This window comes from Psilocybe cubensis, chromosome 13 (genome assembly GCF_017499595.1).
Source record: "Psilocybe cubensis strain MGC-MH-2018 chromosome 13, whole genome shotgun sequence".
Lineage (NCBI taxonomy): Eukaryota > Fungi > Basidiomycota > Agaricomycetes > Agaricales > Agrocybaceae > Psilocybe > Psilocybe cubensis.
Window position 1 is genome coordinate 1,496,126 of NC_063011.1, and position 16,300 is coordinate 1,512,425.

The following is a 16,300-nucleotide window of genomic DNA, read 5'->3' on the forward strand; positions in this document are numbered from 1 at the left end:
ATGCATTGGGAATTTGATATCCGAAAACCAGGATTGGAGTCTAGTATAGGAGATAAGAATAAGTCGTCTATGACGAAAATCAGAGATATATATCCCGAAACCAAAGCGAAAATGCGCACACCTATACAGTAACACCGCAATAGAAGACTTCTGTAAAATCAATCAAGCATTGAGCATTCATTGCGATAGCGGTATGTAGGCAGCTGACGGCGATCATGCTGGCCATTTGCACCGTCCATGCTTTCAAATCTTATCAGCTGGAAGACTGAAGTGATGATCATGTGGATAGGCGGACTACAGAAAAGACTAGGACGGGACCTTCCAGAATCGACGTCATGTGATACTTACATCCACTGAGGAGACTTTGGTCAGAAAACCCAATCCAACATTGGAATGGGAAAAAAAAAGAAGACGACCAAAGTATCTTGGTTTATTTTTGCCACGGTAGCTCTAAATTTGCTGTGATTCCACGAGAGCACGCTCCAAAGGGATTAGTGGCTTGACAATTCCTGCTCGGTCTCGGAGCGTTCCCGGATGATTATGGCTACTTTCCGGGTAATTAAAGGCGAGGAAGAAAACGTCTTATTGAGGCAACTTTGGAGCGGTTTTTGCTTCTGTTGTATTCTGTCAATAAAAGCTTCGTGGTAAAATCGAATGCTGCGCTTCGCAAGAGTTGATTAAAGTAACATTGATGTCCACGGTCGTGGAAAGACTCAAATCACTGGGCATATGATGTATCACTATCAGTAAATCCAGATCAAAAGAGAGAGAAAAAAGGATGGCTTACTGCGATGAACAAAATTTGAAGGTATATGCTGATAGTGGTGATATGATCTCCGTAAAGCCCACACGAGCAAAGGTTTCACCGATTCCCGTTACACTGCAGAAGGATGCCGTTTACGCCTTGTCAAGGAACGCCATCCAATGTCGCCTTGACTGATGAAAATCAATACAGGTACCCAGCTCTAGAAGTCTGCAATAGCACCAAAGGACCGCGAACGAGGCACCCAAGTCCGAGAAACACCCACCACTGGGAACCCAACAAACCCGCGTGCGCCGTGCCTGCACAGATACCCATGCACATTCAATCGATTCGATTCCCGTCACACAGCCTCTGATCTAACAACAGCACACGCCCAACAACAACGTCGACAGACAACGCTAGAAGCACCACTTCTGACATTCCGCAAGAGGGTTTCAAGGCTCGGAAAACGTTCACATAGCAGGCCAAAAAGTACTCGTTTCCCGGTCTTGAGTTGGCCGGGGAGCTGGGTGGGAGAGCAGGCGCCAACAGTGATAGCGGCATGAGACAATATGAAAGGTGGAGCCGTGGTGGGACTAGGGTAAGGATACTGGAGCGGTTTCGACGATAGCAGGGACCTTGTCCTATTCGATAGATGTGCCATAGGTGTTCCGGAATGATGGATGACTACGCACATTCAAAATATCTGTGTTTTACATTTGAGAGGTTTTAGTGTCCTGAAGACAGTCCCGGCCTGAACCTGTTGAATTCAGATCTTTGATGGTCTTGTACAAGGTACTAGATCCTTCGGGGACCAGACCGTCGAGTGTGCATACCGCTCGTTCGATTTACTCAACGAGCAAGTTTACAAGAAAAGTGAGCTGGAAATTGAAGGCATCGATAACGTATGAGAAGAAGGAGGGATTCGCCAAAGTACAAAACGCGTGTCAACAGTCCACGACGCGTCCTCGCGGTGTTCCAACTTCCTCTGGTCACGCGTAGCCATTTAACCAACCAGGGTCGTATCCGCGTAAAAATGGGGGAATCATGAATGTAAGTGTTGGACAATATGCTGCCGCATTGATTTATTGAGGGTGAGTACTGAGTATTGAGTGTCGATGTCGATGTCGATGTCGATGGTTGTCAAAGGGGTGCAAAAAAGGGTTGTCTGTCAAATGGCTTGTGCATCTCTCAATAAAATATTGATCCGCTGGAACCAATTGAACGAAACGTCACGTTGATTGAATGGGATTTGAGGGCTCTTCAAGATGAAAATTAAGCTTCAGCAAACCGGCAGCCAATAGGTAGAGGCAAAGTGCATAGAATACAAAATTGAAAACGATGCATATGTACGTATATATAGATACAAGTATTGAAGACGAAAAGGGGCATCCAAAAGGATGACCAGGGGTATTCTCTAGATCGTAAGCAATATCATCACAGGAAGGTCCGAATCCGCACACACAGAGAGAACCGACTAGACAAAGATCAGAGGCATGATAACTGATATCCATACCGTAGCACACAGTTTCGTAGTAAAAATACAATGAAGCATACCAAAAAAGAGTTTGTTCCAATCCCACCAACAATAACCTCCCCACCGCCTCATACGTCGAAGGAAACATCAGAACAGAACCAAGAAATCACCCGCGTTCGCCACCAATAGATCCCCAAATCTGCCCTCGAACCTCCTAGAACACTCTTCCTCCCTTCCACACCCAAGTGCTTCCCACCGTCCATCCAAGAGCGTGATATCCGCCACCATGGCAAAGCATCCACGTCAATCATATGTCCAAGCGAGGGATTCGCCCACACCCGCATGCAAGTATATGTATTGTGAAGGGAGAGTCGGGGGACCGGACCTGCAGGGGCGGTCGACCCCGCATCAAGAAAATTACCGCGCATGCAATCAAATATAGTCGAGAATGTTGCGTATCATCGACCCTTCATGGGGTCACTGGGGAGGAAGGGATTGCAGGGAATAGTCGGCAAACAAAGTGTAAGTATGTATTGTTGTCATGGAGGATCACGTGTGTTGAATTGCAAGAGGGAGAGTTAACCGCGGGTGTGTAGGGTAGAGGCTTGTGTTCAAATGAGCTGCGATGCAGCAAGATTTTCTCGTAAGACTCCGTCTCGCACGGTCTCAAGGGTTATTGCTGTAGCGTTGGTATCCTAAAAATGCAATTTTTATCAAATCAAAGATCGTACATAACGATCAGGAATTGAACGTACAGTGACAGTTGTCGGATATATGTACACAGCACGTTGCTCAGGGGAGTTTTGTTTTTGAATGTCTTTAAACTTTTCGCGGAAATCTTGGAGACAATTTCAGCGCCAATGTCAGGAAAAAATGAAGAAAACACGTACATTTTACAACGGGTATAACTTCGTTTGGTCGATCTCCAAAGCTGGGAAGATAATGGTTGACTTTCACACCTCGCTTCAGTTTTCGACGCAACAGATCACATTTGTTGAGGAAGAGGATCAGTTGAGTTTTAGATAGAAGTTTAGAAGAACAGATTGAGGTCCAAAGAATGATTGAGTCCTCCAATCTATTCACAGAGGGGTCCTCTTCCAGGCGCTGATCGAAAACAGACACAGGAGAAACTGTATGTCATGAGTCAGATGATATTCATCAAGCAGTTTGTACATGCGACACATACGGAAGATAATAACGTTAACATTGTCAAAATATGGGAGCCACGCAGTGCGCTACAACAATCAATCAGCTTCAGACGGCAACCTTGAACGATATGATACACATACACTGGTTCTGCATCCACCAACATCAAAGATACGCCATTCCCATCCTGATTCTCGACCGGCTATTTGATAGTACTTTGAGATACAGAGTGTGAGTAGACTAGAATGTATGCTTACATTTTGAATTGTCCCATGGCCCTTGCTTGAAAATAAGCTGATGTTCCTGGATCCCAACAGTCCTAAGCCGGGCGCGCATGATATCGTCATCTGTAACAGTGTAGTCTCGAGAAGCGACCCGGTCAAGGTCGTTCAAGAAGCTGTATCATAGATTAAGTAAAACAAGAATTAGGAGGTGAGATGAAGGGACATACAAGCCGGCGGTATCGTTCAACACTAGTTTCCTCCGCTTTAGCGTCAAACGAACAGTCTTGTCCTCCCATAGAGCCTTCATATCGTCCTTGCATCCGGCGATAGTTAGTGTAGCAGCCTCCATAGCCCGGTTCGAGCTTTCCGCGCTCTCCCCTGTTTCACGATCCAATACATCCTTCCATGACCGCACGGAAAACTCGGGTTTCCTTCGAACATTACTGTTGGTTTCCAACGACTCGAATGGAGTGGCAGACAACGACGCGAATGACGGAGTAAGGGGCTCAGTGCCAGCTCCAAGACGTCGCTTCAGCTCGGCCTCTACACCGTGAAGGGGTGCCAGCCGTATCATCAGCAACTGATGACGGTCGGAGAACTTGACTGGTTCGACCCCATTCGCGTCATCCGGGACCGTCAAATCGTCTTCGTCTGAGTCTAAGGGTACGTCCCCGTTCATTTCCGCCTCGATGACTTTGAGAATGGTGATGATGGAGCGGACAATGTTCAGCTGGACAACCGAACGCCAACCATTGCGCTCCCTCTCCCATTCTTCATGGGCAAAGCGCATGCGAAAGTCTGGTCCGCAGGCTTGTTGAGAAAAATGGCGGAAAACGTGACAACATGTTCAGACCTACTTTTGAGGGTAGTCGACTTGCCTATAGAGCGGCTCGGTGAGGTTGTTGCACGGTAATGTAATATTGTCCCCGACTCACCACTTTCTGATTGACCCAGCAACAACACTTTTATGATCTTTTTGCTCTTCCTGGCCTTGGCCCGCTCCTGTTTAATATCCTCGTCAATAATATCATTAATTCGTTGCGCGTCGGCCTCTCGCTTTAGACGAGCAGTCATTTGGGCGGGAGTCTCGTCAGGCGGTGGCTGCATAAGCTCGTAGAACGGGTCCGCGGGTCCAGGTTGGAAGCCCATGGCGGCGAAGGGGAGGAGGAGCGGGGAGGGGGAGGTGTGGCAGGGGATTGAAACCGATGAGAATGATCAGGATATTTGAGAGATTTGATGCAGTTTGCTGAGTCAGCGGCTGATCCCAAGCCACGCACCGTCCACCCAGGGTCAGGCACCACTTTCCGACTTCCCCCAATACAAATACTCGGTCAATTATCGCGGTCGCAAATGGATGGAACACTTTCAGATGTGTTTCAAATGCAAGAATAGGTTTGCTAATAAGCCAGTTAGGCTGCTTTTTAATTGTGATCATGTTCCACTAGTACTTGCATTTCACCTTACCAGATGCCCACACCGCTGCCTGAGTCTACACATGCAGGCTGGAAGCACCGAGGTGGATACCTGGATGTCATTCTCTGTCACTCAAAATTGCAATTGATTTGACCCATGAGAAAGGTTACCACCAGGAAGGATGCCATGCATGCCTCCTACCCTCAAACACTCGCAAACCAATTCTATTTTTTCCTTTGACGTAATATAGTATATCATCCTTCCCCATATCGCTCAGAGCGTTCTTGGAATCATAGATGCCTGGAAATGATTAATGGATGGCAACAAGTCTGAAAGGCGGTGATCTAGAGTCTAAGACTCCACAACTTATTTATTTACTCGTAACCTTCCACCAGTACAGTACTTTCGCCCAATTGTTCGACAAGTCTTTGCTGCCTTCACGTTAAGCAACTTGTCGATCCATGATACCGTAAATTGGCTCGTGAATGATACGCAACGACTGGGAATAGCACAATAGAATCCGATGGAACAGGGATTAAACTATTCATCCCACCCGATCGAAATCGGTCGACCAGCTCCTGTCACGATTCAACTCCGGCGTCCGACGCGCGAAGTCCCTGAAGTAACAGTTTAAAAGGTTATAGAACACCATCATTAACATCCCAACGGCAAGTTGGATGGGTGTGTACCGCGATGCATCACCATCGTGGAATCTCAATCGCGGCTTTTCATCATTATGTTCGTTGCCAGAATGAGAATGAAGTGCAACTACAACAATCCCTCAAACGACGAGTTACAACTCGGCATTAAAACGGAAAGTATGCGCTGAAAATCTGATAGAAAGATTTTACCTTGTGTCCTCCTCGACTATGGTACATACCACCCCTCTAGGATCATGAATTCCGCGCCTCGATAGATAGGGGCAATAATTCAGCTTGAGTCGAATCCCCGGCCTCCACATCAGATTGTTAGCCGGTCAACTCTTATTGGTCCTCGGAATGATGTCACTATATTCCCTGCACATAAAAGAAAAAATTAGAGTAAACGTGAGTATCTCGAGGTATCTAGATACACATTCCAAAAGCTCGCTTAACGCTTAACGCCGAAGGAATCAGAACAACATGATTCCTGTCAAAATGAAAGGGAACGGAAAACACATTCACAGCTGCTGATGACGACAGGAAATCTCACCTCCGCCGGTCAAGGCGCAGGCATGATATCGTACTGCGCTGCTGCGGCCTATGCGCTGAAAATGGACCCTAGAGTAGGAGAACACAGCCAGTACTGATTACTGGCTGTACTGCAATGATTATAATGGCAAACGGGAAAAGCCGGCTAGTATACTACAAATGAAAATTTGTAACACGCTTACGGGACACAGAAAATTCCCCTCCTTTACGAAGGATCAAGGGAGCGCGAGACTGCGAAGAGCACCCGTGTTTATCCAGGTCTATCCTCTATATAGTGAGATACATACCCAACCCCTGGAGACTGCGAATTATCAAAAAATGACTCACATTGTACGGGTATGAACTTGGCGCCCATATTCCACCAGGATAGAATCAGACGCAAGCCAAATTCACGGCGCACGCGTGGTACTGGATGAAAATGCTGCAAACTTAGGAGGCGTAGGACCCACGCAAGTAGCGACCGCTTAAGAAACCCGCGTCGTGGGAATTTAATACGACATCCGGCGGGAAGAAGCGTTCGGCGTTCGCACACTCGAAGTTGACATCCAATCTGCGATGAAAGTGTCATCGGTGTATCCATGATTTTCGACATTGCCTTACTTTTGCTCCGAGGCGACCTTTCGTACACCATATATTCTTTTCAGGATTCATGGCCGCTAAATGCCACAACATGATAGTCATGATAATTTGTAATAACACCAGTAGGATTTAAGAATATCCCTCGAAATTTTTAGCGAGGTTGCAGAATGGAGTTCACAATGAAATAGTAGAGCTCGCGCAATCGGATCACGGAATTTACAATTGGGAATGAATACTCACAACTGCCGACGACTACAATTCCGATGCGGACCTCCGCGACGAGGGTGCAGTCGCGTTCGCACAGAACAAATGTCATAAGAAAGCCCAGCTGTGGCTTGTGCAGGTGTTCCCAGGATATACCACATCATAGAATCCCAAAGCTAGTACTGGCTATATTCGAATTTGAGTATGGTCAGTGTCATACTGTAAATATAAATTGAACATGAATGGCAAAGCATCCCGAAAGTTTATTATTTACAAGAAGCCGTCCCTAAACGAAGTCTCATCCTGAGGCAAAAGAGAAACAACATATTTATGATAGATTTACTGAAACAAAAATAAACCGAAAATCCACCCCCAAAGATACCGCAATTTTAGCTACGTACAGAAGACCACAACAAAGTTTAGTATATTCCTGGTATCAGCCGATAAGGCACTTTGCTTGCCCATTCATCCCATTTCTTTCCAAATCTCTTCTTCAACGCCCTATCTTCATTTGGCATCCTTGAAAGCGTCATGGCGGGAATTGGGATAACAAAAAATATGACAAATGTGGCGAGGGCAATGCGTCCTCCCGCGGAGTCCAGAAGCGCAGACTCCCTGATCCAGGATCCTTTCGTCCCATACCACAAGCCCCATCCAAGGTCGGCTAGCACGATACCGCTGTAGCTGGGATGTCGGACATAAGCGTAAAGACCTGTTGTTACGAGTTCATGGTCTTTTTGAATACTGATGTCATAGCGGAAGAAACGGCCTAGATCCTGGTAGGTGTGCATCCTCATTAAATATCCGCATATCCAAAGGAACGCCGCGAGGTAGCTCAACGGGTAGAGCTTGAGGTTGCTGGGGTTTCTTTTGTGGAAATAGCAGAGGTATAGTATCTGCTGTGACAAAGGCGACGAGGGATATGCATTGGCGATTATTGAGATAATCTCAACAGCACCGAGAACTGTCTGTGCAAGCTGGAACAGAATGGCTGTGAGCACTCTAACATTGTCACCCAAGAGAACAAGTTTACCCTTGACATCTCAACTATGAAATTCCTGCCGGCTATCCAATCAATTTTGGAGCTAGCTACCAAATCTTCCTTTGCAGGTGCAGGGTTTGGAGCGGTAAACATAGCATTGAAAGTAAATGTTAAGATGCAGATGAGAGGGATCTTGGCAATCGACATTGTGGGCCAAGTGAGGAATACGATGTAAATGTAACATTTTATATATGATTGAAGTACTGGACTGTGTGACCTCACTACAACATCTTCTCATGGACTTACAGCCGATTCCCGGGTGGGTTAAAATATTTTGCTGCTTCTTCCTTGAAGGTAAAAATTTCGGCTTTCAAGACCCAATAATGATAGTAAAAGAATCGAGCACTTCCGACATTGGTGTGAGATTTCTCAAAGCTAGACTCCCAGGCAACTCGTGAATAGGTGCCAAAAGTTAGAGTTGTGTCTTATTCTAAAATCGTACATTGTGTATCCGACCAATGTAAGCTTGTGCCGAAGGGTACAGGTATGATCCTTGAACAAAATCTCTTGGCCTTAGATTATTTTAGTTCAGTCCGGCGGACAGGCTCTTGAATCAGGTACAGTTATTCACTTGTATCTTGAAATAGTTTCGCAATTTGGGCACGGATACATCAGCAAAGATTAGAAAATTCTTCTACGAGCATTACGACTGCCTGAACTGGTCCAATCGGATCTTGGAAAAACATAATTAACCAGTACCCTACGGTTGGTTGGTATCGCGTACACTTGTTTTGCTCACTGCCATATCACTAGAATTCCAGGGAAAAGGTACAAATAACATTCTGTGTATATGCTAGGCCAGTGTTTGAATACTGTCTTGCAGTCTATCGGAGATGTATGTATTGACTTACATCGCCGCCTAAAAGAACCATTCAGAGAGATCCATTTTTACTGTCAAAGCCGGCAAAGGCGCTTTCGAGTGTTGTGATAACCATCAATCCCCGCCGCCATACCCTTACAGATAACAGTTTTATCAAGGCTTATGTTTCGCTATGATAAGGTTTGCTATTTTCGCGCGGCAGAAATGTGCAATCTAGCATGTACGAAGTTCATTCCCCCACGCCATGCCGGGTCACACACTAACATTCTCCGACGTGCCGAAAAAGAGCCACCGAGTTCATATCACCCATACTATCTTCAACCAAACTTGAGGTTATATCAAATATTTGCGTATCAGAGACCCCATTCCGACTGATGCACTCGGTAGAATTTCCCCCCTTGCATCATCCCAGACCAAATCACAGACTCTGTGCAATTATTTTCGGCACGGTTGGCACATTCTCCCACGCGTATGATGGCGGCAGCGTGTCTCGACCTTGCTCTCCCAACTTAAAAGCAAGGGCCAACAGCACATTTCTTCACGGTCCTCCTTGGAGCCTTGAAACTTTATTTCCCAACACAGGACACTTTTTCTCAAATTTAAATTTGTAATCATGTACTACAAGCAGAATCCTGTATCTAATTATATTATGGTAAAAAAGTATTTTTAAAAAGAACGGATTGCTGATTATGCTCTTTTAATATCGTTCAAAATCAGCTCTCAAGTGGTCTCTGTCATCAGCCGTTTTTGTTTATTTTCGTAAAATCTTGCTTAGCCACGTATCGGCATGGTTAAAAGCCCTATCGGGCGTACAATGGGCCGTGTCCTACATCATTTTGTGGAAGCATATTTCACATCTACACATCAATCTTTGCGGTCTGATATTGAATCGCGAATACTACAACTAGGTAGACGGTCTACCTAGTTTTCAGTATCCGGAACACATCAATCTAATGTTTTCCACCACTAAATAAAGGCAAAACCCTTGTTGAGTACCGCTGTGCTGTGTGATTCCTATAAGAAATAGACTCCATGTCAAATTCGCGCAGTATACAGCTGGAATCTGACTTACGGCTTCCAAGTTTCTCATCATTATTATGTTTGTTGACAGAGTCAAATAACAGTTAAACCCAACTACGACAATCCCTCAAGCAACAAGGTACAGTCCAACAATAAACCATAAAGATTAATAGGGGGTGGACAGTGTACACCTGATGGAACCCTCTTCGCTTTCTATGTCCTCCTCTTCAATTGCTCCACCACCGCTTCCAGTGTCATAACTTCCTAGAGATAAGTACGAATGTATAGGTTCCAGAAGTACCAGTCCACCTCGAATCGAATCTGCTGTCCCGCGAACGACAGAAATGAACTTGGTCGCCGGATGACTCTTATTGGTGACAGTCCGTCGCAATCCTCTTGCTACTACTAAGCATATGATATCCACAGAAAAAAAGTGTATATGTCAGTATACACACATCCAAAAATTCCTTATCGCCTAACGCCGATGGACTTCAACGTGCAAATGGGAATGAAAGAATGGTCATGGAACACACTCACAGCAGCTGACACTGGCGCTGGCAACGACGCCCCCGGTCCAGATGCATACCTCCCTACCCCATCTCCGCCGCTCAAGTCGTACTCCCACTCCTGCAAAGTGATGTCGTACAAAGCGGCTGCGGCCTGTGCGCCAAGGATGGACCCTAGAATAGGACACCACAACCAATATTGACTGTTATATAAGTGTATTATAGTGGATGATTAGCATCATGCTGTAAGTGCCTATATGCAATTTTGTATGCATGTGTGTCAAGGCAATGTGAATGTAAACGGGAAACTCCGTTTGATCTGCACTGTCACCACAAATGAAATTGGGTAACGTAGATGTGCAAACATTGAATATTGAATATTGACACCTTGAAAGAGCCTTACAGCCCTGCAGAGACAATTTGCCTGCCAGCCTCATGATCAAAGGATCAACGGAGAGTTCTATCAACCCCAGCAACCCAAATGCAACAAATTGAAAAAAAAAAAACGAAAACAACTCACTTTCTATACGTGTATACCTTCCGTCCATATCCAACCATGGACAACAACAACCTAGGCCCAAAATCTCGCGCGGGGTTGAACGAGAACGCTATCAGTCATTGTCATGTTATTACCAGTCATTTTTTATCATTGTCAATGCCCCGTTCGCAAAGTCGACGAACGCACCTGTCTGCATACCCAACGCCGCCCCAAGCCCAAGTAGCGTGAGAAAGAGCACGAGGGGGAGAAGACCGCGCGGGGGCGCGGCGCTGTTCTTTTTGTCTGTCGTAGCTATGATTGTGAACGCTAACACGGCTGTACCGAGAAACTCGGAGAAGAAGCATGATGCGGATGACATGTAGTCTAGCTGGGCTCGGTCAAAAAATACGGAGGAGGAGGAAAAAGAAAAGGGATTAGGATTTGGGATTTTGGATTTTGGATTGAGATCGAGAATGGGGTGGTCGGGGTGCTTACCGCGAAACTCGAGAAAAATCCAGCGGTCGCTAACGTTCTCACACCGCGCCCGCCCTCAACAATATCAATCGCGCGCGCGTACTGCGCGTACACCAGTGCTGCGCCCACGAGCGCGCCCATAGTCTGCGCGAGGATGTACACTGCCGACAATTGAATGAACAAAGTGAATAAAATGTATGAAATGAATAAAATGAATAAATCGGGGTTAATGCTCGATGCGTTATCCAAGTACTCGAGTACTGGATATGTTTTGAATGCATGTATAGGTGTGGGTACGTACTTGGAACTTTACGCCATGGGAATCTGCGTCTGGCTGCTAGAGCTAGAGTAATCTACGACCGACCGACCAACCAAAAAGAGCAGGAATGCAAGACCAAGACGGTATACGATCATCGCGATGTAAATGAAAACAACCTCTGTATCAGTATTGCGTTTACAGCGTATAGTACTACTAGTACTATTACTAGCAATAGCAAACGGTGGGAGGTTGGACTGACTCACCGATGGGTTAACATGCCCGCCTGAGATCCCGCCGCTGATCCAAACAGCCATCGCCAGCCCTATAATATAAATATCCATACCATGATATAACAGTAAACAGTAAGCATACGAGAACGAGTATACACATATACGTAGTAGCAGTCCAACCAACGCGCATTCGAGAATCCCAAAAGAATCGAAACAAACAAAGAGTAAAAAGTAAGAATAAAACTCACCGATCCCCCATCCAAAATTCGTCGATATATATTCCTACACGTACAAAAAAAAGTACAACTATAAGTAGTAAGGTACTCAAGTAAACTTGTAAAATGCCTACATACCCCTTTCCTAGAAGCTACGACCCTGGTATCAGCCGACACCCCGACCTGCGCGTCCGCGCCCGCTCCGAAAATTACGAATATGGCGACTGCAAGGAACTCTGCCATCGGCTCACGGAGTGCGTTTCTATACAGTAGATTAAACTCAGTTTCAGTTGAGTAAGGTGTGAATTGGAAGTTGAAGTTGAGAGGTGAAAGGTGAAAGGTGAAGGGTGAGAGGTGAAAGGTGCAATGAAGGGTGCGTACCGTATCCTCGAAAGCATTGACAACGCGCCCCGGCTACGGCTGGTGGTGGTAGGTTTACTCGTGCGGATACCAGTGACACTGACAGCAGGCATCGAATTTTCGGGTTCGTACTTGAAAGTCTTCGATTCAAATTCAGACTTGGAGATATCAATGTCAGAGGAGAGCATGATTAGCAGGTGTAAACGGAGAAAGGAGAGAGAACCAAAGTGCGTCTCTGCGACTCTGCGTATGCCTGTATGTAAGTTTTAGTATCCACTCATCAGACGCCGATAATTCTCAAGCTCTTAAATACACTCGGACTCGGACTCGGATTCGAACTTGAATCTGACAAGAAAGCAAAGGCAGCAAATGCATCGTGCATCGTGCATCGAACAGGGCAGCCTGAGTCTAGTCCGAAAAATCCAGCACCAAAGCCAGAATGCCACACACGACACAGCACAACACCACACTGTCTTGTGCCCTGCGTCTGACATCTTGCGTCTTGCGTCTTGCGTCCTGCGTCTGGTACATCGAAGGACAAACACCAACGCTGCCCACATTCCTTCCGCCCGAATATTATCTATCATCTGGATTGTGTATTCAGCCTGTCGACACTGTTCTCTTCTGTTCTCTTCGCTAGGTAAGACGGTCGGGTGTGTGGCAATGATAAATTGGTAATCGAGGGTAGTACGTGCGGTGGACTGGCGATAGCTTTTAGTTTAGTTTGCAGCAGCTTGTAGTAGATTGCAGCCCAAATACACCTGTAAAACCGCGCACGACCACGACACAGCACGACAACGACAACGACGCAAAAGGTGCACAAATTCCAGAACCTAGAGCATCCCGGCTCTTTTTCTTGTTCTTGCTCTTGCTCCCGCGTGCCATGTGCAGTGTGCCATGTGCCATGTGCAAATTGTCAGATTCAAAAAGTGAAAGAAAGGAAAGAAAAGGATCGACGACTCTGAAAATAGAATGTTCATTTAATCGATGAACCACGATGCAGATGCACGACGATGTGATGTGATGTGCACGATGTGATACTATATGCGATAAACGATGAGCTCTGAGCGTCGGATAAGCAGATGGCTCTAACCTCTCACACCTAAACTTCAAGTTAAACTTCAAGCTCCAACATCAATTACAAACTCTCTCGAACACCCTCTCGCGCTAAAAGTTAAAAGTTAATAAAGATTAAAGGTAAAACAGTCTAAAAAATTAATTTGACATTTACATTTACATTTTACATTCACATATGTGCGCGGAATTTTTGGAGTGGAAAGTGGAAAGTGGATTACGATTCCTACCCCGCGATAATCATAGTGTTCACACCACACTACAAAGTGCACACTACACACTACACACTACACTACATAGTGTATTGTGCATTGTGCATGGTCAGCAGTGTGCATGGTCAGCGGTGTATAAAGTGATCACGATCGCAAAATGATGAATCAGGACTCGGAACTGGGAGTCGGAAATTGGGATCGATGGTTCGGTCAGGTTGAAGTCCTGAAGCGAAGTCCTGAAGCGAAGTCCTGAAGTTTGAAGTTTGAAGTCTTGAGGCCTGAAGCTTGAAGTCCGGAAGCCTGAGGCCTGAAGCTTGAAATCCTGAGGCCTGAAGCTTGAAGTCCGGATGCCTGAGGCCTGAAGCTTGAAGTCCTGAAGTCCTGAAAATTCGGGACACCAGCCTCCACAGATAATTTGTTTGGATCGATCAAATCTCCCGAGGCTGAGTCCGAGTCCGAATTTCAACATTTTTTCAGTATTAGTGTTCACAGTTCACACCACACTCTGCACACTACACAGTGCACAGTGCACAGTGCATGGTGCGTGGTTAGAAGTGTATAAAGTGATCACAATCGCAAAATGATGAATCAGGACTCGGAACTGGCAGTCGGAAATTGGGATCGATGGTTCGGTCAGGTTGAAGTCCTGAAGCGAAGTCCTGAAGTTTGAAGTTTGAAGTCCTGAGGCCTGAAGCTTGAAACTTGAAGTCCGGATGCCTGAGGCCTGAAATCCTGAAGTCCTGAAGTCCGGAAGTCCGGAAGCTTGAAGAAGTTCGGAAGTCCTGAAGCTTGAAATCCTGAAAATTCGGGGCACAAGCCTCAACAGATATTTTGTTTGTTTTCGTGCAGGGTGGCGCGTGGCTTCACAGAATCACTGAAATTAAATCACAGAGTCAGAGTAAGAGTCACAGAACCAGGATCACACATCTCGGACACATCGACACATCGACATGTCTGAATATCAACATCAACATATCGAAGAGTATCATCATCGACATATCGAAGCATCGAGATATCGAAGGATCGATGTATCAGGCGTGGATTATGGATTATGGATTAAATCTGATATCTCTGAGCACGGAGAATGTGACGACTCACTAGTCGAGCTGCCAGTGTCGTGTGCCGTCCAGAAATCCAAAACTCGCAAACTCGAAAATTGAGTCACATCTCGGACACATCGACATATCGAAGAAATTGCCTCGTCCCATATCAAAGTATCGACATCGACATCTCGAAGAAGTACCAACATGGACATATCGAGGTATCATCGTCGACATCTCGAAGAGTATCATCGTCGATATATCGAAGGATCGATGTATCAGGCGTGGATTATATCGGATATCTCTGACCATGGCGCCATGGCGAGTGTAACGACCAGTCGAATTGAGGCTACTAGGTCGTGTCGAGTCGTGTCGTATGCTGTCCAGAAATCCAGAAATCGAAAACTCGAATCGTAAATCGTGGATGATGTTGATCGCCGTGCAAGTGAGGTTCAAGTTGAAAGCAAAGACTCAAGCCTAGAGAGAGGGGCACAGTAGCAAGCCAATAACCTCAAATATCAACAGAGCCAAATACAAATTACAAATGACGACCCGCGTGCCGAAAGGCGAAGAGGGTTTGTCTCCGAGTTTGTCTCCGAGTCCAAACGCTGCTTTCTTTCTTGGTCATCAGCTTCTTGCTCCTAGTCCTCGTCTCCAAGGGGGTCCAATCTCTCCAGAAGCCAGAACCAATCTACGCCAATTCAGTTAAGTTAAGTAAGATGTGAATTGGACGTTGAAGTTGAGAGCAAGTTGAGAGGTGAAAGGTGAAAGGTGCAGTAAAGGTGCAGTAAAGGTGAAAGGTGAAGGGTGCAGTGAAGGGTGCGTACCGTATCCTCGAAAGCATTGACAACGCGCCCCGGCTACGGCTGGTGGTGGTAGGTTTACTCGTGCGGATACCAGTGACACTGACAGCAGGCATCGAATTTTCGGGTTCGTACTTGAAAGTCTTCGATTCAAATTCAGACTTGGAGATATCAATTTCAGAGGAAAGCATGATTCGCAGGCGTAAACGGAGAAAGGACGAAAAGTGCGTCTCTGCGTATATCTGGCTGCCTGTGTGTCTGTTCTAGTACCCACTCATCAGACGCCGATAATCCTCAAGCTCTTAAATACACTCGGAAACGTATTCAAACGTGAATCCGACAAGAAAGCAAATGCATCGAACAGGGCAGCCGGAGTCTAGTCCGAAAAATCCAGCACCAAAGCCAGAATGCCACACACGACACACGACACACTCACACTCACACTCGTGTCTTGCGCCTTGCGTCTTCCGTCCTGCGTCTGGTACATCGAAGGACAAACACCAACGCTGCCCACAGTCCTTCTGTCCGAATATTATCTATCATCTGGATTGTGTATTCAGCCTGTCGACACTGTTCTGTTCTGTTCTCTTCGCTAGGTAAGACGGTCGGGTGTGTGGCAATGGTAAGTTGGTAATCGAGGGTAGTACGTGCGGTGGACTGGCGATAGTTTTTAGTTTGTAGCTTGTAGCCTGCAGCCCAAAAAAAGACGCGGAAAAGACACGGACAAAAACGCACACGAGCGTGAGTCCGTGACGCGAAAGATGCCCACAGCATAGCACAGACGTGCTCAGT

The 16,300-nt window shown here is 46.1% G+C and overlaps 3 protein-coding genes across 3 annotated transcripts; all 3 read right to left on the reverse strand.

Moving 5' to 3' along the window:
- Positions 1-2,830: 2,830 nt before the first annotated feature.
- JR316_0013210 (Guanine nucleotide-binding protein alpha-4 subunit) lies at positions 2,831-4,738 on the reverse strand (the record flags this gene model as incomplete). Its single annotated transcript, XM_047898822.1, has 8 exons — positions 2,831-2,914; positions 2,975-3,057; positions 3,110-3,349; positions 3,406-3,454; positions 3,509-3,567; positions 3,623-3,762; positions 3,817-4,387; positions 4,525-4,738. 8 exons carry the CDS (start codon positions 4,736-4,738, stop codon positions 2,831-2,833), a joined length of 1,440 nt encoding a protein of 479 aa, XP_047742370.1.
- A 2,656-nt stretch (positions 4,739-7,394) lies between these two features.
- On the reverse strand, positions 7,395-8,164 carry JR316_0013211 (Protein-S-isoprenylcysteine O-methyltransferase B; the record flags this gene model as incomplete). The annotated part of the gene is made up of 2 exons (XM_047898823.1): positions 7,395-7,952; positions 8,009-8,164. The coding sequence occupies 2 exons, from the start codon at positions 8,162-8,164 to the stop codon at positions 7,395-7,397; spliced, it is 714 nt and encodes a 237-aa protein (XP_047742371.1).
- Positions 8,165-10,070: 1,906 nt separating this feature from the next.
- Positions 10,071-12,567, reverse strand: JR316_0013212 (Aquaglycerol porin AQY3; the record flags this gene model as incomplete). The annotated part of the gene is made up of 10 exons (XM_047898824.1): positions 10,071-10,121; positions 10,159-10,262; positions 10,391-10,537; positions 11,049-11,229; positions 11,337-11,476; positions 11,617-11,668; positions 11,838-11,896; positions 12,053-12,086; positions 12,158-12,281; positions 12,401-12,567. 10 exons carry the CDS (start codon positions 12,565-12,567, stop codon positions 10,071-10,073), a joined length of 1,059 nt encoding a protein of 352 aa, XP_047742372.1.
- Positions 12,568-16,300: the final 3,733 nt, after the last annotated feature.